The sequence below is a fragment of the Hypanus sabinus genome, chromosome 15 (genome assembly GCF_030144855.1).
Source record: "Hypanus sabinus isolate sHypSab1 chromosome 15, sHypSab1.hap1, whole genome shotgun sequence".
Taxonomy (NCBI): Eukaryota; Metazoa; Chordata; class Chondrichthyes; order Myliobatiformes; family Dasyatidae; genus Hypanus; species Hypanus sabinus.
Window position 1 is genome coordinate 68,138,330 of NC_082720.1, and position 24,973 is coordinate 68,163,302.

General features: G+C 39.7%; 1 protein-coding gene across 2 annotated transcripts in view; it reads right to left on the bottom strand.

Annotated features, from left to right (window-relative positions):
* Positions 1–24,973, bottom strand: part of kif3a (kinesin family member 3A) — a 62,216-nt gene that overhangs the window by 22,507 nt on the left and 14,736 nt on the right. For both annotated transcript variants that reach the window (XM_059990486.1, XM_059990485.1), the window contains exons 2-9: positions 20,287–20,569; positions 14,824–14,968; positions 12,886–12,970; positions 12,357–12,462; positions 11,268–11,407; positions 9,892–10,089; positions 9,042–9,216; positions 8,864–8,965 (exon numbers count right to left, since the gene is read on the bottom strand). In XM_059990486.1, the coding sequence (XP_059846469.1) occupies positions 8,864–8,965; positions 9,042–9,216; positions 9,892–10,089; positions 11,268–11,407; positions 12,357–12,462; positions 12,886–12,970; positions 14,824–14,968; positions 20,287–20,569 (1,234 nt within the window). The remainder of the gene's footprint in view (positions 1–8,863; positions 8,966–9,041; positions 9,217–9,891; positions 10,090–11,267; positions 11,408–12,356; positions 12,463–12,885; positions 12,971–14,823; positions 14,969–20,286; positions 20,570–24,973) is intronic.

Here is a 24,973-nt window from a genome sequence, read left to right on the forward strand (position 1 = left end):
TGGCGGCGGCATGTTTTCAACTCCATTCATAACTTAGCGCACCCCTCCATCAGGACAACCATCCGGATGGTCTCCAACAGGTTCATTTGGCACAGACTCCGCATGCAGGTCAGTGAATGGGCCAAAACGTGCATGCACTGCCAAACTGCCAAGGTGGAGCAGCACACCAAAGCTCTGCCGCAGCAGTTCCACCCCACCCACCGGCATTTCGACCACATTCATGTGGATATCGTGGGCCCCCTGCCAGTGTTGCGAGGAGCACGGCACCTCCTGACTATCGTGAACCAGTTCACAAGATGGCCAGAGGCAGTCCCGCTCACCGACACCAACTCCAAATCTTGCGCCCAGGCACTGATCACCACCTGGGTATCTCGCTTTGGTGTACCGGCCCACATTACCTCCGACAGAGGCGCCCAGTTCACCTCCAGCCTGTGGTCAGCTATGGCCAGCCTTTTGGGGACACAGCTGCACCACACAACTGCTTACCACCCACAGTCGAACAGACTGGTGGAGCATTTCCACCGTCACCTGAAGTCAGCTCTCATGGCCCGCCTGAGAGGACCGAACTGAGTGGATGAGCTTCCCTGGGTCCTGCTCGGAATCCGCACGGTGCCCAAAGAAGTTCTGCACACCTCGTCGGCCGAACTGGTGTACGGCGCACCCCTGGTCGTCCCAGGGGAGTTCATACCAGCCCCACGGGGGCAAGAGAAAGAACCCGCAGCAGTCCTGGGCAGACTACGCGAGAGGCTCGGTAACATGGCCCCCATACCCACTTCGCAGCATGGGCAGAACCCGACCTGCGTACCCAAAGACCTGCTAAACTGTAAGTTTGTTTTTGTACGACGGGGCGGACAACGGGCATCGCTACAGCGGCCCTACGAGGGGCTGTTTACGGTGATCAGAAACAACGGGTCCACATTCGTGCTGGACATTGGGGGGAGAGAGGAGGTTTCACGGTGAACCGACTCAAACCGGTTCATGTGGACATGGCGCAGCCGGTCGAGATTCCGGCACCGCAGCACAGAGGCAGACCTCCCAAACAGGGTCTGGCCCAGACTGTGGAGATTGGGGGGGTGTATCGCCGGTTCTGGGGGGGGGGCTATGTGGCGACCCACTTCCCAGCACACTCGAACCAGCTCACAAATCGGCACGCGCTGGCATTGAGGCCAGTCCCAAAAAGGGCGCCAAGTCTGCTTCACCAGCAAGGGGAAAAGCCCCCGCGCAGGATGGGACTGTGAATACATGCCCCCTACAGCATTCCTGCCTGGGGAGGGCGGGATCAGGAAGGCTTTAAAGCGAGACCGCGAAGTTTGAATATATCTCTTTTTGCAACTGCAGCTCATCAACTCTGTGTCGTTATTTCAGCACTGCATGTAGCACACCGCTACAGTATAATAATATTACAACAATAATACTGATAATTTCATTTATAGCTACACTTCATACTTCAAATGCTACATAGCTTAATTTAAAAGAACAAACAGATAAAAGGAGAGAACAGAATCAGTGGAAAAGGCAGTACTACTAAAACTCTGTGTGGAAGAGAAGTGGTGAAGACTACCATGTTTTGTGTGTGTGTGTGTGTGTGTGTGTGTGCGTGCATCTATTTTAAGTCCCAGATGAGTTCTCAATGTGACAGCTGACAGTTGTGATAGCTAGAGTCATAATTAAATGGTTGGTTTTGAACTTATTTTGTTTCAAGAGAGCATTTTTTTTTCTTGTGTCATCCACAACACAGGCTTTGAGAATCCCAGGCCTGAATAATTACTCCTACTCCTGGTAATAGCAGTAACATCAGCATCTGCCTATAAAACAAATTACTGGCGCAATGAAAAAAAACCCTGGACGTTTTGGCCCTTGGCTTGGCATAGTTTGGCCCTTGTGGAAAACTAGTTGGGAAACCCTGTTGTAAGGTTTCACTGATAATGTAATGGTTTCTCTGCAGCAGCAATGTTTGGGTTATAACTAGAGATAACAGGGTTTGGAATGCTGTTGTTCTTTCTTCTGAGTCTGCAAGAGAGATTTTCGCGGTCTTTGGTCGGCAAGAGGAGAAGAAAGAAGATGCATATGGAGAGAGCTGGAAGACCACCGGAAGGTATGGACCGGGAGCGAGGGTCCGAAGGTCGGCGACACTCGGAGGTCAATGGTTCACAAATGGCTGTATTTGTGAGATACTCTCCAACACACAAATTGGAATTTCTGGCGTTAAAATGGGCGGTGGTGGATAAGCTGAGTGACTACCTCTACAAGGCCAAGTCTGAGGCGAGGACAGACAAGAACCCTCTAACTTCTATCCTGACCTCGGCAAAACTGGATGCCACAGACCATCAGTGGTTGGTAGCGTTGTCTGCCTATGATTTCAGCCTGAAGTATCAGCCAGAGAGCTGGAACATTGATGCAGACGCTTTGTCCCGACGGGGGCATGAGGTACTGGACAGGGTCAAGGAGTGGGGCAGCGTTCCTGCCCTGGGGGTGAAGACCACATGTCAGTTTGCCATCACCGTGAAGGCAAAGGAAAAGGAGGGGCAGGATCAAGTGGTGGACTAATTGGGGGCTTCTAATGACGCCATCCCCCAGGTTAATTGTAACCTGACTGCTCTGAAGACCAATTAGCTGCTGAAACTGAGTTTTGGGGAAGTGGTAGCTGCTCAGCAAGATGATACAGGCAATGGTACCATTTGGACAGTGGTCAAAAAGGGAGACAGGGCTCAGGTGGAGAAGACAAAGCATGCATCGATGCCTCCAATGCTGCGAGAATGGTCTCTGTTGGGAGTTGAAGAACCAGACCTTATACCAGGTCACGTCACCCCCAGACTGACCCTGGCGTTGCCAGCTGGTTCTGCCGGAGAAGTATCAGAGGACTGTGTTGAAGTCACTTCATGATGATTCTGGACATCTGGGGGTGGAAAAGACCTACAGATTGCTCAGAGACCGGTTCTACTGGCCCTGAATGAAGTCGGAGATCGAAGAATACTGCATTTGATGCATATGGCGGAAGACACTGCCTACACAGGCAACACCCTTGTCCCACCTGCAGAGTGCTGGGCCTCTGGACCTGGTGTGTATGAATTTCCTGGCAATAGAACCTGAGGCCAGCAACACGGTGAATGTCTTAGTCATCACAGACCACTACACCAGACATGCTCAGGCTTCTCCTACCAAGGACCAGAGGGTGCCTACGGTGGCAAAAGTGTTATGGGAGAAGCATTTCATTTATTATGGCCTCCCCAGGTGAATACATAGCCATCAGGGACAGGATTTCAAGAGTAGACTCATCCATGAGTTACTGAGCATGTTTGGAGTCAAGAAATCGAGGATCATGCCCTATCACCCGCAGGGTGATCCCCAGCCAGGGAGGTTTAATCAGACCTTGCTAGACATACTTGGGACCCTGGAGATCAACAAGAAGAGCAAGTGGAGTCAACATATTGGGCATCTGGTTCACAGTTACAACTGTACACGAAATGAAGCTACTGGGTACTCGCCATATTATCTGATGTTTGGGCACGAGGTAAGGTTGCCCATTGACCTTTGTTTTGGGACTAACAAGGGTGACTTGCCACCGTAGACTTATCTGGTATATATCTGACGCATGAGAAGAGAGCTGAAAAGGGCTTAAGAATTAGTTGGGGTTGCTACTGTCAAGTAGGATCAAGGGAATAAGAGGGGGTATGGTCAAAAAGTGAGGTTCTCCTAACTCCAGCCAGGAGACCGAGTCCTCATAAGGAATTTGGGGCTACCTGGAAAGCATAAGTTGGCTGGCCGCTGGGCGGCTACGCCCTACGTGGTGGCGAGTCAGATGCCAAACCTACCAGTTTTCCAGGTGAAACCAGAGGATGGGAATGGGCCTGTCAAGATTCTCCATTGGAACCACTTATTGCCCCGGGTCAAGAGCTGCCAGGTAGACCCAGAGCCCGACTTGGAGCCTACACCTAGTAAGAGGACTCTTCGGAAATGCGGGGTGACTACCGGGCTCCCAACAGGCGAGGTTAGGCTGGCCCCCACCTGAGAGGGATACTGATTCGGAGGATGAGGAATCGGATGTGTGGAATATGCTGCCTTTCACTAACTCCCCAGTGATTGAGGAAGAGACTCCTGGCCCTTCTTCCATTGAGACAGGTGAAGTGGGGGGGGTGCTATCTGTGGGTAGCCTGGGTTGCAGCAGGACTCTGCAGAGGAGGAAGCGGGGTTTGATCACAGAACAGAGGGCTCCGAGTTGCAGGTGAGCACAAGCAATATATCAGAGGAGGTCTCAGCAGGTAAACCGGAAATATCCCCAGTACTGTCAGAACCCAAGAGTCAGATGATAGGGTGCAGAGGTCGTAGAGAATTTGGAGACCACCAGATAGCTTGGCCTATGTAGCACCAAGGGAGTGTGACCACTACTGTGTTGGGGAGCTATGTCAATGCCTTTTACACCTGGATTGGGCTTTGTGTTTTGCAGGAAGGGTTGGCGAATTATCTCAATGTCATGAGAACATGACTAAATTTGGTGGGGAGAGAATATAACATGCTGTAAGGTTTCACTGATAATGTAATGGTTTCTCTGTAGCAGCAATGTTTGGATTGTGACTGGATAACGGGGTTTGGAATGCTGTTGTTCTTTCTTGTGAGTCTGGAAGAGAGATTTTCACAGTCTTTGGTCGGCAAGAGGAGAAGAAGGAAAATGTGCGTGGAGAGAGCTGGAAGACCACCGGACGGAGTGGACCAGGAGCGAGGATCCGAAGTTTGGCAACGCTTGGAGGAGGTTGATAGTTGACGAATGGCCGTGAGCTCCAACGTGCACTTTTGACTTCTCTCTTAAATGGGCCCTTTTTCTTTTCATTTTCTTTACTAACCCTATATTCAGATTAAGATTTATAAAGTTCAATCAGTTAATTGCATATGGTGTACTGTCTGATATTTTGAAATGCGGATTTGTAACCGGGCAACACATCATGCAGCATCTACACAAACAAGATTTCTCAGTTTGGCGGGGCCAGAAGTTGTCTTCCCCCTGAGGGTCACAGAGGCAAGAGAGAGGAGTTGGCCAGAACTGATTGGAAAAAAACACTGATAGGGTTATCAGCACAGCAACAATGGCTGGAATTTCTGGAGTCAATCCAGAAAGCACAGGATATATACATTCTAAAGAGGAAGAAGCATTCTAAATGAAAGATGACACAACCGTGGCTAACAAGAGAAGTCAAAGCAAAAATAAAAGCTAAAGAAAGGGCATATAATAAAGCAAAACTTAGTGGGAAGTTAGAGGAGTGTGAAGCTTTTAAAAACCAACAGAGGCTGGTTTTCAAACCAACAGAAGGTAAAGATTTTATACGAGAGTAAGACAGCCAATAATATTTAAGATGATACCAAAAGTTGCTTCAGATACAAAATGTGTAAAAGGGAGGTGAGAGTGATATCGGACCACTGGAAAATGATGCCGAAGAGGCAGTAATGGGGCAGAACAAAATGGCAGATGAACTGAACAAATATTTTACATCAGTCTTCACTGTGGAAGACACTGTGGAAGTTCCAGGTGTCAGGGATCATGAAGTGTGTGAAGTTACCATAACTAGAGAGAAGATTCTTGGGAATTCATGAGGCTGCTTAAGAAACCATGAAAGGTCTAAAGGTAGATAAGTCACCTGGCCCCGACAGTGTATACCCCAGGGGTTCTGAAAGGGATAGCTAAAGAGACTGTGGAGGCATTAATGATTAATCTTTCAAGAATCACTTGATTCTGGAATGGCTCCAGAAGAATGGAGAATTGCAAATGTCATTCCACTCTTCAAGAAGGAAGAGAGGCAGAAGGAGGGAAACTATAGGCTTAACAAAAGAAAATCTACTGATGCTGGCAATCCAAGCAACACACACAAAATGCTGGAGGAACTAACAGGCCAGGTAGCATCTATGGGAAAAAGTACAATCGATGTTTCAGGCTGAGATCCTTCTGCAGGAAGTATAAGTCAGTAAGTCTGACCTCAGTGGTTGGGAAGATGTTAGAATCAATTATTAAGGATGAGTTCTTAGGGTACTTGCAGGCACATGATTAATTAGGCTGTAGTCAGCATGATTTCTTCAAGGGAAAATCTTAACTGACAAATTTGTTGCAATTCTTTGAAGAAATAACAAGCAGGATTGACAAAGGAAAATCGATTGATGTTATATACTTCGATTTTCAGAAGACTTTTGACAAGGTGCCACACATGAGGCTGCTTAAGAAACCATGAGCCCATTGTATTACAAAAGTAATTCTAGCATGGATAAGCTCTGGTTGCTAGACAGGTGGCAAAGAGCGCAAATAAAGAGATCCTTTTCTGGTTGGTTGCCAGTGAGTAGTGGTGTTCCACAGGGGTCTGTATTGGGACCAATTCTTTTTATGTTATATATCAATGATGCGGATGATGGAATTGATGACTTTGTTGCAAAGTTTTCAGAATATTGTATATGAAGACAGGTGGAGGGGCAAGTAGTTTTGAGGAAGTAGAGAGGCTATAGAAGGACCTGGACAGATTAGAAAAATGGGGAAAGAAATGACAGATGGAATTGTCAGGAAGTGTATGGTCATATACTTTGGTAGAAGAAATGGAAGGGTTGACTATTTTCTAAATAGTAGAAAATACAAAAAAAAATTGAGACACAAAGAGGTTTGGGAATCCTTGTGCAGGGTTCCTTAAAAGATTAATTTGCAAGTTGAGTCTGTGGTGAGGAAGGCAAATGCAATGTCAACATTCATTTCAAGAGGACTAGAATAAAAAGCAAGGACATAATGTTGAGACTTTATAAAGCACTGGTGAGGCCTCATTTGGAGAATTGTGAGCAGTTTTGGCCTCTTTATCTAAAAAAGTATGTGCTGAAACTGGAGAGGGTTCAAAGAAGGTTCACAAAAATGATTGCTGGATTTAATGGCACGTCATATGAAGAGCACTTGATGGCTCTGGGTCTGTATCATTAGAATTCAGAAGAATGAAGGGTGACCCCATTGAAACCTATCTAATGGTGAAAGGCCTTGATAGAGTGAATGTGGAGAGAAGGTCTGGTATGGTGGGTGAGTCTAAGCTTAGAGAAAATAGCCTCAGAATAGAGGGTCATCCTTTTAGAATGGAGATTAAAAGGAATTTCTTTATCCAGAGAGTAGTGAGTCTGTAGAGTTCTTTGCCACAGGCAGCAGTGAAGGCCAAGTGTTTATGTATAGTTAAGGCAGAGGTTGATATATTCTTGATTGATCACGGCATGAAGGGATACAGGGAGAAGGCAAGAGATTGGGCTGAGAGGATCAGCCAAGATGAATGTCTCAATGGGCCAAATGGCCTCATTCTGCTCCTGTATGTTATGGTCTTAATGGAAATTGGATGATGCAACAAGACAATGATCCAAAACACAAGAGTAAATCCACAACAGATGGTTTAAAAAGAAGAAAACTTGTGTTTTGGAGTGGCCAAGTCATAGTCTAGACCTTAACCTAATAAAGATGATGTGGCATGACCTGAAGAGGGCTATTCAAGTAAGGTATCCCAGAAAGATTGATGAAATGAAACAGTTTCGTATGATTCCTCCTCGCCATTGCATAAACTTGTGTTACTCTATTACTGTGACTTAGCAGATCAGTCCATATTTTATGAGTAATTAATGCAGAAAACCAGGTATCTGCAAGAAGTTCATAAACTTTTTCTTGCAATTGTATACATTTATCCTGTAATCAGTCTCTGACATAAATATACAATCAGAACTCCTGTGCAATCTTTGACAATGGAAGATGCATGTGGATAGAAGAAGCTAGCTCACCAGATTAATTTTATGTTGGCAGCCCATTATCTGCATTAGGTGTCTTTTGTTTTGTTCATTTATAGTCAGTCAAAAGGACATGACAACATACATTGGATGAATTCTTTCATTGATAACTATTAAAAAACGAATACAGTTTTATAGCACTGTGATAGTATTGGTAGTGTTCTAATTTGTTATGTATATGAAATACATAACTTGTTGCTCAGTTAAACGGTAGTTTGTCTTTTTTATACATTTTTACTATTTCCATGAAACTTCAACTGATTGAGACAGCTACTTAATTGGGGCAAAATATACTGGTCACAACGTACCCCAATTAACCAAAATCTACTGTATCACCTGCTGGAGAAGTCTTGAAAAAGGCAGTGCAGTCTCACAATAAGGTACCAATTATCAAATACTGAGATAGAGGAAGATCTTTTCTTTAGGGTTTTAAAGCTTTGAAATTCTTTATCTTGTAAAGCTGTGTTAGCCGAAATATTAAGTACATTCAAGGCTAAGATGGATACAAATAAATCAAGCTTTGTGGTAGATGCTGGAGCAAGCTTGCTGGGCTGCATGGACTAACCCTGCTTCTTTTGTTATAACATAATAGCAATGTTTTAAGTTCATAAAGTGCAAGGTTAATAACCAAAATGGCTTCAATGAGGAACTGACTAAGAAAAAAATGTTGACTACGATTGAGAAAAGGACACAAGCAGGACAAGGCTACTCTGCCCCTCCAGCTCATTCCACCATTCAATATGCTATTTTATCAAATACGTGGTATTTTACATCCGCCTCAGAGGAAAGAAGGCACCTTAACATTTAATCTGAAATACTGTTACAATTACAGTATATTTTAGAACTGAAGCAATGCATGATTAACAAGCATATGGGTACTTTAAAACAAAATAAGCATAATTTGTGGTTTAATAATGAAAATACATCAGTTTTCCTCTGGTTAATAAAAAAACATTTGCCCAAGTGAATTTGTGTAAAAACGCAAAAACTACAATTAAAAATTAGGGAAGAAGATGACAAAGCTAGAGGTATTAACATAATATAAACAGATCAGAGCCAAATAAAATCTTGGTTTGTGTTAATTAAGTACCTTTTCTTTTCTTTTTTTTCTCTCCTCCCTCTCCATTTTCCCCTTCTTCTTCTTCTTCTTCATCTTCAGAACCACTTATTTCTGAACCAGAGATTTCTTCGCCTACAAATCAACAAAATGTTTAAATAAATCAAATATTATTTCACCTATTGTTCAAATTTCCTCTGCGGGTCCATACCTTCTTTCAGTTTATTTCTGAGATCTTCAATTTCCTTCTGGAACTGACGCAAAAGAGCATCTTTAGGGTCTTCATTAATTCTGGCTTTATTCTTTATATTCTTTGCTCTGTTTGCATATCGTAAAGTACTGATGGTTTCATCATAATTGTAATCTGCTGGTCCAATGTTCGCACACTATTTTGAAAAAATATGTAATCATTAAGTAAGTTTAACTCCTTGTTACTGAGTAATCAGTTTTAGCAATTTTGGTATGAAGACATGTCAAGCAGAGGGAAGTTAGAAGCCTGCCCATGAGGTGAAGTAAACCCTGCTGTGAAACTAAGTTAACTCCTCATTTAACAAGCTGCAGGTGATCTGTCATTAAATCAAAAAAACAATCTCTCAAAAGAACCTACAGCTCAATATTAAACATGATTAGTTATGTAAACATTCACTCTTGGAAAATTCAGCAAGAAAGAAGTCTACAGAAAGATGTAGATGGAAAAATAGTTCATCAATTAACACAAACTTTATAGCTAGCCACATTAGATTCTGTACCTCTTCAACAGAAATCATGGGGATAAAAATGAATGCATTCTTAGCACGAACCCATCTTCATATCATCCTTTCAGAAGAGGTCCAATATTATCATTGAGAAAACTGCAGAGAGCATGTTTATCCCCAATTATCCATGGAAAGAGATCCACATGAGGTGTTGCAATAATGATTTTAGACTATTTTTAAAAGGTAGATCTTGAAATATAGATACAATTGCCTACTGATGCAAATGCTGTTAACAGTGTAGAAATACAGTATCCTTCCAAAAAATTATCTATTATAAATATCAATAGGAAGAAATTATAGTCTCACCATCATCGTCTTCGAATTTCCTCCTAATGAATCCTGAAGTAAACGTGTCAACTTGGAATTACGGTAGGGCACATGTGTACTTTTACCATCAACAAGAGCCGAGATAACATTACCAAGGGTGGATAGTGAGAGGTTAATCTTTGTTGCTTCTTTTAATCGCTGCCCTGTGGCTCCAGTCTTCCCTTGTCGTTCTGAACCCTGTAAGCAAATAACGACACAGTTTCTTTACCATTTAAACTTTTTTAAAAAATCGACTGTCACAATTACAAAAGTTGCATCTGATATATGCTTTAAAATGTTTCTAAGTGAAGATAGCAGTAAAAATAAATACATAGAACATTAATCAGCAATTTTAAAAACAGGTTACAACAAAAGCAGAAAATGCTGCAATACTTAGCGAGACAGAAAGCTTTATGTGGGAAAAGAAACACCTCCAAGCTTTTGATGAAAGATCACTGATCCAAAATAAGTTACTGTTTCTGTCTCCACAGAGTTTACCTACTTAAATAGCAAACAAGAATCTTTCACATGATCAGAGGACAACCTAGATTATGTGCTCAAACTCAGAAGTAGAGGCTTAACAATAATGGACTGACGTGAAAGTAAATAAGCAATACCAGTTGAGTAAGTTGTAAATCTTATAATCTTTCTAAATTGTCAGAGCACATTAAATACCGAAAATGTGAAATAAAAAACAGAAAATGATGGAAATATTCAACAGTTCAGAGAGAATGTGTGGAGGTTAAAACTGAGTTAATGTTTCAAGATGATTAATTTATAAATTCCCTTGACATGCTATTAGGCTGTGAACAATGAAACAGAAGCTAGTGAAAAAAAATATATGGAAATAGATGCAAAATAATGATCATAATTTTTTTACATTTTAATCATCAAAAAGAACCCAGAGGAAGTAGGTAGCTGCCGTAATAAGCACATTGAAAAAAATTGAGAGCTTTCCAGAACATGGCTTGGGAAGTATTCATGTTACAAACTACAATTCAAAACAAAACTTTGAGAAACAGAGTTAACATCCAGACTGCAAAACACTAGAATGTCCAAGAGAGAAGATGGAAGTAAATATGGAAGCAATGATTAAATGATGCACTAAAATGTTTAAATCTGGACTTTATAGGGGGAACAAAGAACTGCAGATAGGAGGGCCAAAAGGATATCACTTATTAATAATGACTGATTAGAACAGTTATTAATAGCTGATTAAAACAGGCACAATTAAAGCACAAGTTAACAAAAACATCAACAAGATTTTATGATGCAAAGTCACACCTTAAAGTTAGTAAACTACAAATACAACAAATGCATAAATTTGCACTTTATAAGTTTATAAGTATTCTCCAATATATGCTGGCAAATCTTACAGCAAGATCCACAAGGTGTAGTTTGCCCATGCGTACGTGAATATTTCCATCTATTCCTTTTTCACTACACTCAATAGTAATGGTGAAAATAGCATGAGAACGTGAACTGTGCTCATTCATATTTGTAGCACCAACAGAACCTGGGAGGGAAAAAAAAATCACTATATGACCACTTTGCTTTCTAAATAAGTGAAATGCAAAACACAACTGAGGTACACTACGATTTTTACTAGTAACAATCTCACAAAGCAGAGGATGCAATTCTCCCTCCTCTGATTTTGGGAACTGAGGACCTTCAGCAACCAGTTAAAAGACATTTTTTTTTAACCCTGGGTTCTGTTTGCAGACTTCACATGGTTTGACAGCATAGAAGTTAGTGTTTTAATTAAGAACTAATACAGACACCATATTTAACAATATCTGAATTAGTTCTATATAGCAATTATAGTAAATTACTATATAGGTATCACTATATAGTAATAAGAGAGAAAGCTTAGACCTAAAAAACTCCAATCCACATAAAAGAAACTTAAAGAGGCCTAGTCCGTACTTTTATAATGTTGCTATTTCTAACATTCTGACAAATTAAGTAAAAAACATGCCCCAAAATTCATGAAAAATTAGGTACCACAGTAACGTAGTGGTTAGCACGTTACTACAGCTTGTGGTGTCAGAGTCATCCGTAAGGAGTCAGTACATCCTTTCCGTGGATTTCCTCACACAGTCCAGACTTATCAGTTAGTAGGTTGACGTAAGGACCTAGACCGTGCTGCTTCTCAATTGATAAATATAAATTTACAAATCTATGAAGATAGAAATTGCTTTTGTGTACATCATCCTGTCTAAACAGAGGCAGCTCAGAGATCAGAGAGAATGACCATATTGTTTTAAATCAGAAATTAGAAAATCCACCAATTTTCAAGAAGTTAGATCTTCTTCAAATCAAACAGATGGCTTTGATAAATTTGACTAAACTAATAGAAGATGCTAATAATTAAAATTTTGTGCAACTTTAATAAGAAGCGTACTTTGCCTATCCACCAAAATAGAAAAAAGAAAAATTTCATGCCAGATTTTTTTTAAACTTACGGTTCTTATTTCCCAAAGTCATAATACGATCCATGTCATCTGCATTGTTAACTACATAACCAGAGAGATCTTTAATATATACTCCAACATCAGGCCGTTCCTTAACCTACAGAATGAAGCAGAAAAAAAATATGGAAAAGAAAAAAGAATGTAAATCTTCACTATAACTCACAAAACCAAAGTAATTGGAGTAATTTTAAATCATAGACAATACTTTGCTGGAGTGGAGTAAATGAAATTTCCCCATAAAGTAGGCAAATCCATTCTGTTTTTCAGGTGGTGAAGTAGAAAGTTATCCTAATGAATGAGCAGTGCAAGTAGTAGAGAGTTATTTAAAATATATATATAAATCTAAATAATGGTATTACTAATAAAAGTACTCGATAGCTAATGAGTATTCATATCCACTGGAAGGCATCAATGTACCCCTAATCTGCTCTGTGCAACATTAATATCTATTAAATTACAAGCTTAATGGGTTATATCCTTCTTCATTAGTTGGCTGCACAACATATTTTGAATTTCTTGCCTCCAATCTCTGGCTCTGATCCTTTCCAAGAAGATCGCGAACCTCCTCATTATAAATTTCCAGGTAAGATACTCGTACAAGGAATCTAAGAAGATAGAAGTCCTATATTCAGCAATTTAAATTTGTTACTGTACAGTAAATTACTGACATACTCAAAGGGTTCATAGGTTTCAAATGCACTGACGGCATTAGTATTATTACATTCTCTACAGTAGTGGTCGCCAACCTGTCGATCGCGATCAACTAGTTGATCTTTGAGACTTTCCCCGTAGATCCCGAAAAAAAAAGAAAAATAAATACACAAATATTGTTGAGAGATTGTTTCTGGGTTGTGGGGTTTTAGTTCTGTTCTTTCTGCCCAGTGCGCATGCGTGTAGCTCCCCCACTATGCAGTACAGTGTACTTTACTGTCCCCAACCACCGGGCCACGAGGAAATGATATGAGTCAGCTGCACCTTTCCTCATTCCCTGTCATGCGCACTTTTGAACTTGACTACGTGCAAGGTCATTACCCAAGCACGTCAGGGATCACTGACTGGCCTCGGGTAACCAGCTGCTTTGTGCGGCCGGCGAGAAATGCCGTTGCTATTGGCCTGAAGCGCAGACAGATGGGCGCCGCCTCTAAACCTGTTTAGCACACCGAATGTTCGTGGGAAACCCAGTGCTAAAATATTCACAGACGACCTAATTCGGGTTCAGGGTTTCATAAGCAGCAGAGCAGCTACCTCGCTACGATCTATTGAAACAAACTTTTGTCAGCCGATAGATCCTACAAGGGGGGGCGGACGTGCGCCCTGTTGCACTCCTTGCTCGGTCAATTGCTCTCTCTGGACTGTGACCGCCACGGCCCCGAAATGGGAACAGCCGCACCTGGCCAAGGTGGCTGGCGATGGGCAGGCGGGTGGCTGTCTAATGAGGCAATGAAGCCCTCAAAACTGCTTCAGTACCTTGAGTCCAAGCACCCTGCACTTGAAGACAAACCTGTTGAGTTTTTTTCCAGCGGAAAAAAACATGAGCAGCACGGGACAGTAGCTGAGAGCCACGTAAACTAAATTGCGGAATAGACTGGACATAAGGAACCGGTCGCGTTTAGCACCCCCCCCCCCCCACCCCGTCAGCTGGTCTGTAAGAATATTGTCACTATTAAACCGGTCCATGGTGCAAACAAAAGGGTGGTGGCCCCTGGTGTTCATACATTATTTCTACTTCCAGTCTTTTCTGCCCCGGTGCACTTGCGTGCACATGATCTTGCCTTTCACTAAGGCCGAGGTAGGGGATCTTGGACTTAAAAAGGTTGGTGACCACTACTCTACATTGTACATTTAAATTATTTCACCAATGGAAGCACAAATTTCTCCTAGTTAATCTAATTACAACAATGAATGGTATACATTCTATTGAGTTTATTTTTAACGAATTTTTGGTCAGACTAATCATGAAATAAAAGATTTATACATAGTAACGTCCAAAAAAAATCAGAAATTCAATAGGCTAGATAATGCTAAACACCGACTTCCACCCAGAATTGCTACCTATGATCCCTGCACATTTGTTGTTGTTAATCCTTTCCAAGCCTTGTGGCACATCAGGAAGCAACCTTGACATTTCTTTAGCATTTGTTTGTTTTTATGAGGCTGAGTTGCTAGCTCGATGCTCAATCCAGCATGGATGGGAAGCATGTAAGGAGCCCACCAGATTCAAACATGGGACCACTCACCTCTAAGTTCAGTGCGGATACCACTACACCAGCAGCCGGCTAGCACGATATTTACCTGAGTCAAATACAGAGGGCTGATTTGCTGACTGAGATGCTGAGATGGATGTATTATAAAGATATTCACATGGTTTAACCCCATTCTAGAATAAGGAAGATATTCACCCACTTATTTGCTAATGATTCCAATATAGTCCAATGCACAATTATTACTGGAATGTTACCTGGTATCTCCCTCAGACTTTGCAATGTGGCCAAATATGTGAGCAAATGAATTGGGAATAATTCCCCTAAGTTCAGGCACTGCCCGTACTCCTTCCATAGTGAATGTCTTCCCAGTGCCAGTTTGTCCATAAGCAAATACTGTGCCTAAAGAATTAAGAAAATTATGATTTTAGACTAAAAATAATATACTAAGATGAAGCAATAAACTTAAATATTACAAGTAAAAATTGTGATGCAAGAATATTTAGATTTCACTGTTATTTTTATCTATTGTATCAGAAGTCCCAGACTTCAAATATCAATAAAATAAAAAAAGAAAAACAAAAATTAAGAGCTAACTTGATTGGGATCTTTAAGATAAAAATATTCAGTAGGAGAGCAGCAAAAAAGACAAAACAGGCATGCATAGTAACAATAGGCACTTAAAAATCCAATATAGAATTTGAGGGTGGAAAAATCATACAGTGTATATGAATAGCAATGAGCATCTAAAAAAAACATCAAGGAATACATTTCACTCAGTGAGATAAAATAAACTGAAGAGGGAAAAATTCTGCTGAATGTAATACTGATGTTAACCAGTTGGGTCAAAGACCTTACCTTTGAGCTGTGAATCAATATGACAACTTGTACTGATAGCAAAAATAACAGAAAAGTTGTAAGATGTACAGTATGTTTCAGTTAATAAGTAATAGGATAACCAGAATTATCTGAAAAATACTAACTGTTTGCAATATAACTAAGTTATGTTATACTATGGAGCTTAGAAAAATAGGGGGCTATGGATAACCTGAGGTAATTTCTAAGTACCTGTTTGGTACAGCATTGTGGGCCGAAGGGCCTGTTATTGTGCTGTAGGTTTTCTATGTTTCTAAGTTCAGAACTCAAAGGTAAACCAATACAGAATTCCTACATTTCCCTAGAGGTTAATACCATCACTATTCTTACTGTACTCAGAAGGTTAGCTTATTCATCTAGTTCCTGCAGTTTTTGAGCAGTTATAATATGCAATCTGTCCTCTAGCACAAATTCAGCAATTCCCTTTATTCCTTTATTATGATGTAGGAACAGGCGGTCGGAGGTGGGGGGGTGGGGGGTAGATGCATATAAATTTACTTTTTTTTAATTCATTTAAATATTTTTAAATGTTAAATATTAAATATTTCAAAGTCACTGTGTTCAGTAAAGGCATCCTGATCAGATTGGATTTAACATTGTGCACTCAGAGATTAAAAAAAGCAGAAAGATTTAGGTAGAGCATTTCATATTTGAGAAATTAGTAAACTGAAAGCCAATGTACGTCAGCAAAGTCAGTAAGTGGTAGATGAGATCAAGTGTACAAGGACAAAGAGTCAGCAAGACAACCGAATGAATGGACACCATAAATACTCAGTTGGTCCGGCAGCATTGAGGAAAGGGGAACAAAATTAGTACTTACTCCCAGACTAATACAGCACAAAAAAGGTCCTTTGGCAACTTGTCCATGCTAACCAAAGTGCCTTACTGAGCTAGTCCCATCTGTCTGTTACTGTTACCTCTCCCCCATTTCGTCTGGCAGGTCATTATACCCAAAACCTTCTGTGTGGGAAAATTTGCCCTTCCAACCTTCCTCCTTTCACCTATACCCTCTAGTTTTAGACTTCCCTCTGGAACAATACTGTGACACCCACCTACTACACATTCATCATTTTATACACAGTAGCAAATCAGCTTAGAAGGGAATTGGGGTAGGTAATATAATGGAATTGAAACATTTGTGGTGATAAGAAATAAAAGAATGAGCATTCCACATAGCTCCTCTAGACATCATTCAAATAGACAATAATCAATCTTGTATGTAAACTATATATTCCTACCTTTTATATCAAAGATATAGGGGCAGAATCAGGCCATTTGGCCCATCAATTCAATTATGGCTGATGTATTATCCTGAACAAGAAGGCACAGCAGCGCCTCCACTTCCTAAGAAGATTGAGGCAAACAAGGCTCCCGTCTTAACTGCGTTTTACAGGAGCACCATTGACAGCGTCCTAAGTTGCATCTCTATCTGGTAAGGGAGTAGTCGAGCATCGGACCAGAAGTCCCTACAAAGGACTGTGCAAACTGCTGAAGGGATCATAGCAGTCTCCCTATCACCTATCGGCGAGGTTTATCAGGAGCACTGCATACACAGGGCCCTTAGTATTACTAAGGATGCCACTCATCCTCTTTAACTTTCTACCACCAGGCAGCAGACTACTACGCATTAAAACAAGAATGGTCAGAAGGAGAAACAGCTTCTTCTTCCAGGCCATTAGGCTTCCTGCTGCATTGTATTCAAAGTGTCATTGATTAATCTGTTCCATACCAAACAATATGTAATATTAATGCACTTTAGTTTGTTATTTATATGATACTCATTGGTTGATTGTATCCTTACCTTCACAAGTTATCATGTGTTATATGGGTTATGTGTATTACTGTGCTTTACATCCTGATTTGGAGAAACACTGTCTCATTTCTAAATATATTATATGGTTACCGTATATACATTATATACATGTATGTGGTTAAATGACAATAAATTTGACCCAACTCAACCCCATTCTCCAGAACCTTTGACACCCTTACTAATCAAGAACAAATCAACCTCCACTTTGTAACTGTAATTGATTTACTTATTTATTTATACTTTTTTATCTATATTATGTAATGCATTGAACTGCTGCTGCTAAGTTAACAAGTTTTACGACATATGCTGGTGATAATCAATCTAATTCTGATTCTTCTGTACCTACTTCTACAAATCTACCCTTAGAATTTGCTCATATGGTGAGGTTTCAATGTTTCTTACAATGAAACAAGAGCAAATACCACAGTGAATGAAGAATTATCCATCCTTGATTGTTACACTTTCCCAATCCCACACCACTTCCAAAAACATCCTTGTGAAAATTGGATAACAAAGGATGGAGAAATCATAATCCCATTATTCTAATAAAACTCCTGTTTGATTTGCAGGCCTTAACAACCTTCCTGAATGCTTGTATACAGGGACCGGGATATTCAATTGTTTACAGTGATCCTGACTTCAGGTATTTTTGAAGTTGTTTGCTATCAACGCAATGCAAAGGTTAAATTTTGAAATGACTACTCTCTTATTGTTTTTAGAAGATAGCTCCTAAACAATTAGCCACACTAGAGATAGGAATTGAACAGGTCATTTTAGCTGGTCCAACTTATCTACTTTGACGTGACTCACTTATTTTCCAAAGTACCAAGTTATTTACAACTCCTCCTAGGCATTCATTATGTATATAAATCAGACTGTAATAATCAGAGGGCAAGCATACATCACCTCCAGGGGTTAAACCTAAAAGCCAACTACATTGTTTTGTAGGATGGGGCTCAAATCTCAGACCTTAGTTGTTATTCACCACCCTCTTTAGATGGCAAGATTCCTTTCAATGATGAAAGTATGGAATCATCATCAAAAATCATCAAAAAACCCACTGTCTTAACTCATCCAAATTCATATGCACTGAATACATCTGGCGCATCCGTAATTTTACTGAAAATTATCAGGTTTTCAGCTACAAAGGGCCTAGGCTCTGGAATTTCATCCCAAAGTTCAGGTATGATGAGGAGAAGCTTAAGAAGCATAATGGTTAATGATTTTAGAGAACAGGGGCAAAAACTGCAAGCATTGAGGACAAGGAGCATAGAAGACAAGGCAGGAAAGTTATCAACGAGAAACCTAAAGCAAAGCATAAAGTGAAAGTAGACTACTGTTTACAAAACAAAACCTCTGAGCAGAGTGGAATAAGAAGTGTACCACAGTTATTTCTAATATAACACTTAGTTTTTCACAATTTTCACTAGATCCATAAAAGAGGCCCTTTTTCCTAACTAACTTAAAATACCCAGACAAATATTTGAAAATATGCTGAGGACTGACCAAAATAATTGCCTTTATTTCAGGGCCTTTAGCTTTCCCTACTCTATGTACATGCCTATTACATTTTTGCAACATTACATCACAAAAACTGATCTATTACATCAGTTTTTCATTTTCTTAAGACTTTAACTTTGCGTGAATTCAAAGTATTTCAACTCTTCCCTGGTGACAGAACAACAACAGGCAAATCAATGATTATGAAAAGCAAAAACAGGAGTCAAGACAAAGATCAGATCAGCCACAACCCTACCGAATGATAAAATAGGTTCATGAATCCACACCGCCCACTCCTGTTCCTCGATGATCTCATAAAGACATTCACTGTTGGTACTTGGCAATACATCACAAATACTACAATCTCATTTCACAAACTCAAACAGCAAGTCTACAAAATTTGAAAAAAGACTAATGCAACAACATGTAGGTCAAGCTTGTAGGCAAATAGCTTAATATCAATGGAATCCTTAAATTACTTAGCGTTTGAGTATCTAGACCTCAAAGAATAAGCTATTCTCTAATATCTAGTCAGAATGTATCTAGCATTCAAGGCACTTAAAAGATTAACAGAACATAGTCCCATAATAAGAATAAAGAAATACAACATAAAATTTTGAATCAAACTGTATCCATACACTTAGCACTTATTAAACATTTATTTGTGGTCTTTAGTATTATAAATGTCATTGCATTGGTTTGATTTTGACAATCCAATATCAGAAATGCACTGGAGAATAAAAAAAACCTGAAAATTTAAAATAACAACAAAAATTATTAGAAAAACATAGCCGGTTACAAAGCATCTGGAAATCTCAAGTTAGTGTTTCAGGTCCAAACTCCTTATCAGAAATGTATTACCTTAAGCAATTAAATTAATGTATTGGCATTTAGTAATGAAGGCATTTAGTAGTGAAGGCACTTAGTAGTTTTAGCACTTAAAATTTGAAATAAAAAAATAAAGAAAAACACTGCAAAGATCAGTAAGGAGAGAATGTCAAAAAATAAAATCTGGTCAAATTCTTTATTCTACTCCATACAATAGTTAAATACTGCCCAAAAATACTCAGTTTTGGAAGTGTTCTTAAAAAATGCATCTTTGAAACTACAATATTGACAATGTTTTTAAAATTAAGCGTAGTATACATGAAAAGGCTTCATCATTCCTCTATGCAATCTAATCCCCACTTATTCAATTTGGGGATTCCCTTCTTCCACCACTCTAACATTTCTGTTACAGTTTGGCCTTCCCCACACAACTTCCACTAAAAGCAATGAGCTATGGATGTATCGATTTTCTGCACGCCAACAGGTTTACAGGGCAGTAAATAAATAGACTGTGACCTTCGCATATTTTTCTTTACACAGAAATTTCATATTCAAATTGTTCCATCTGTGATAATATTATTATGTACTTTACTAAATAACTAATGTGACATGAATCTTTCAGAAATATTATTTTATGATAGCTATGAAATGTGTTACTTGAGAAATATATTTTCATGAAGTAGTGATAAAGCTCAAGATTTACCATTATACCCTTCCAGAACAGAATCAACAATGGGTCTTGCTGTGAGATTGTACACATCTACTTGCTTGCTCTCTGGACCGAAGACTGTATCAAAAGTGAATGTTTTTGGTGGCTCGTTGGCAGCATCTGTCTTATAGACTGTGATTGTTCCTCGTATCTCATCCACATTCACCACTTGTCTATGTCCCATAGTCCTTTCTTTTTCATTCATTGGCCGGCAGCGTACCACAACCTTCACATTATCACTGGCTTCAATGCGGTCAGTCCTCTCTAATTTATTACTCTAGAAAATAAACAAAAATGATCAATGAAGTTGAATTTATTTTCTTTCTCATAAAATAAAGTGGCCAGTTAATCCTTGAACAAAATATTCTTTTACATCATTCTTCAAAATTCTATCCAGTTTAAAAGGCATTAATTACCAATTTTGTCTAAATACTTTATTTGTCAACTTCATTCTGCATACATCCCTCTGTTGTCTCTATCCCTCCCCCTCTTCCTCTCTGCACTGAAAACCAACTCACCTTCTCCCTTTTCCAGTTGTGATGAAGGATCTTTGAACCAAAGTATTGAATCTGTTCCTCTCCCCAGTGGTGCCACCTGACCCAAGTGCTTCCAGCATTTTCAGTTTAGGTTGCTACAGGTTTTTTTGCTCCAACACAGTCAATGTAGTTAGGTGAAGCAGCACTATCAATCATTTCTTATATTGTAATACAGAAATACTGGCAAACTATTCATCTAGAATATTCCACAAATGAATCCAATGTCTGCTTCAACTGAACCGACAGCAGATGTAGCAAAAAAAATTGATATTTCTCTTCACTACCCCAGAAATAAGGAAAAACTTGTATTTTTAGTAAATGCTATTACACGAAGGTTTATTACACATTAGGTGGCAATAACACTGCATTCCCAATATTCATTCTAATTTCTCTTGAGTATTGCTAGTTCCTCCATTTTATTTGCCCATAATGATTGACGGATGGTTTATATTTCCATCTCTTGTTGTGCTGCTTTTTACCTGATCTGCAGCCTTGGTACCTCCGTCTCAGCTTGTCTGGAATATCAAGCTTCTGCTGGGCAAACAAAAGCTGCTTCCTGGCTGCTAGCAGCTGTTCCCTCATATATACAATTTTGGTTCCACTATTGTAGTCAAAGCACTCGATGGAATAAATTATCCCGAGAGCCAGAAGGATGGTGAAAATGTTCTTAAACAGATTAATGTCCATTGTTATTTTGCAGTATTGCTAGCCAGTACAAAAACAAAAGAAACATGCTAAATAACATTAAGACAAACAAACAGAGCTACTGTAACGTGCTGCTGCCTCGCACAGTGGACACACAACAGACTCAGGTCCTCTGGACTAGCAACCATCATAAATTTCATTTGCACCATTTCCAGTTTGACAATCTCTTTCCTATAACAGGATGACCAATACTACAGAGTCCTCCAAGTGCAGTCTCACCAACAGCTTATCTAACAGCAACATAACATCTCCACTCCTAAACTCAAAAGTCCTGAGTGATATGGCCAATGTGCTGAATACCTTCTTCACCACTCTGTCTACTTGTGTGGAGGTTTTCAGCAATCAGTGAACTAATACCCCCAGGTTCCTCTGTTCCACAACATCATCTATGCCCTACATTCTCTATACTAGTCCTTTCCTGGTTTGAATATGCAAAATGCATCACCTCACTTATTTAAGTTGAACTTTACTTATTTGCAAACCTTCTCCATTTAAAGAATGATAATCTGCTTTTCGATTCCTCTTACCAAAGTGCATAACTTTGTACTTTCCCACATTAAACAAGTTTGCAAAATTTTCATCCATGAGAACATCAGAAATAGGAGCAGGAGTAGGTCATCAGCCCTGTCGAGCCTGCTCTATCATTCAATAAGATCATGGCTGATCTGGCCATGGACTCATCTCCACCTACCTGCCTTTATCCCATAACCATTAATTCCCCTACTATGCAAAAATGTAACCAACCTTGCCTTAAAGATAGTTATTCTTAATATATAATCTATATTCTTTGCAGAATTAAAATGTTTTGTAATAGTATGCTCTCCTACCTATCACAGCCTCTCACTTCCCACCTTCCCACTATTGCCAATGTCATCTTCACCTGCTTCCCCCTCTGCACCTAAAACTTTTCTAGTTCCACTGAAAGCTCATTGACCAGAAACATACACTATTTTTCACTCCATAGATGCTGCCTGACTTGCTAAGTCAGCAACATTTTCTGCTTTTAAGTAAATAGAGTAATTTTTGTATCTACATTGTAATTAAACTCGACAAAAGTAAGTAAATTTAAGATCTTATCCTTTACAATTTTGAGGCTAGTTTTGACTTCTATTCTCAGATACAAATGCTCTATGTTTTACAAAGCATACCAAGAGGTGCAAATGCTAGATTCCTGGGCTCTTCTCCAAGTTTTATGAGAACCAGCTGAGGCAACTTAAAAAGAAATACGATACTTATTTTAAAATTAATTAATGAAGCTTGTGCGTGCTATTTTAATCTGGAAGTAATGACTCATTCTGTAACATTAGAAATTTGTACCAGGGAGATAAACTAAATAAAACTTGTTTAAAGAACTGTTGAAATACACTAACAAGCTAGATTTTGGTGCAAGGAGGATTGAGTACAATGTATAAAATAGAAAGAGCCAGATACATGTCATGAATTTAAATGTAGTTAATAGAAATGAATACAGAGGATAAAGGAGGAAGGAAACTTAAGATATTATAGTAGGAATATAATTTTTAATCCCAGATTAAGTATAACAGCAAGTGGTGTTACTCTGTTACTTTCTTAAGTTCTTTTCAACTTAACATGCTATGTATACTGAAGTACAGAGATCACTCAAAGGAGTAGGGCCCCTTTTAAGCTGCAAATGGAATCAAATGTTTCATAAAACTGTACTGACAAGCACTCAAAAATGAATTCATTATGATAGTGTGACTCTGGAACATTTCTCTGGGGAAACTCCTTTCTATGGCAATGGTAGCCACATTAGTGCAGCGACTGTCATTTCCAATTCAGTAAACTAGAAAAATGATAATATATAAAGAAAAATGGAAAATATACCACTATCTACTTGTATTAGGAATCAAGCCACTTGTAAGCCTGCTCTGAGTAACGATGCATTGCCTTACCCAAACTATTAGATTTAGTGTAGGATTTGATGGTACACAGCAATACTAAATATAAAATCACCCCTAAAGGTGATTTTAAAATACTTTACAATTTACAACTCATGTATCGTCAATGTGTAAAAGAAATTCTCTCTCGTGTTTATGCAAAATGATGAACCAAAAGATGATAACTACACGCAGACCCCACTTAACGCTGCGAATGCATTCCTCGGAGTTGCAGCACTATGTAAATCAGCAGTTTGTGGGGTCATTATAACATTACATAAATGAAAATGTTTGCCTGATTAAAAAAATCAAACCAGATATATATATTATTTTATGTATACACAATAATTCTTGGCATTACAAACACACAAACAGGCCTAACCTGTACATCAGTGGAGCACCAACACATCACAGCAGTAGCGGAGGGAAGTGGGTGGTGGTTACATTTTAGAGGAGGGACCAGGCTGTGGGTCCTCCTCTAACTTTGGCTTTTTCTTCAAGTAGGCATCAAGATTTGACTGCCTTTTCTTAAGTTTCCTCTCATGAAGCAGTTTTTGGTAGCAGGAAATCATGTCCAAAACACCTCTCTTTGCCTCATTGTTTCACTCCCAGCCAGTATTCATGATTTGTGTGATCATGATGATGTTAGTGCTGAGGGATTTTGTGGTGAGGTTTCTTGCTGGAAGCTGGCTGGTGGCGTAGTGGCATCAGCGCTGGACTTCGGAGCGAAGGCTCCCGAGTTCGAATCCAGCAAGCTCCCTTGCACACTTTCCATCCGCGCTGGGTTGAGCGCCAAGCTAGCAACTCGACCTCATCAAAACAAGGAAGTCTGCTAAAAAAAAAAAATGCTGTTATGATGGCATCCTGATGACTCCGTTCGGAGTTGGCTTTCTTCTTCTTTCTTGCTGGTGTTTCTTCTTCTCCATCTGTGTCCTCAGATTCACCCAGGATGCTTTGCACTGCCAATTCTCGCAGCTCTTCAGTACTAAGACTCTCACCATGAGCATGCAGTAACTCTTCAGCATCATCATCATCATCATTAACATCCTCTAATCCTACCTCATTGGCCAGTTCAATTTTGTTCTGAATGATTGGTTCTGCCTGAAATCCTAGGATGTCATTGCATGCTTCTGGCCATAGCTGCTTCTACATTCCGTTCATGCAGTCTGAAGCTAATTCAACTCAGGCTGCTCTGACATTGACTACAGCTTTCATGGCATTGTAGTTTTTACAAAATTGCCTCATAGATTGTTTGTCTTGGGGCATCTACTTCTTTTGGACAACACTTAAAGAGAAACAACTATTCGAGAAAGTAGACTTGGGACTTCCTGCTGATCGCTGATAGAGTAGCAGCTTTTTATAATGGCTCCTATTTTACTTTACTGTTTCCAACCTGTTTTGAAACCTTACTTTTAAACTGATAGTTTTAGTATGAGTACAAGGGGTGCCGAAGGTACTAAAAAGATCCTCCTGCATCTTTGGAATCTATTATGGAGTTGCTTCGAAAACACAGAAAAGAATCTTCAGCTGAAATTAAACAAA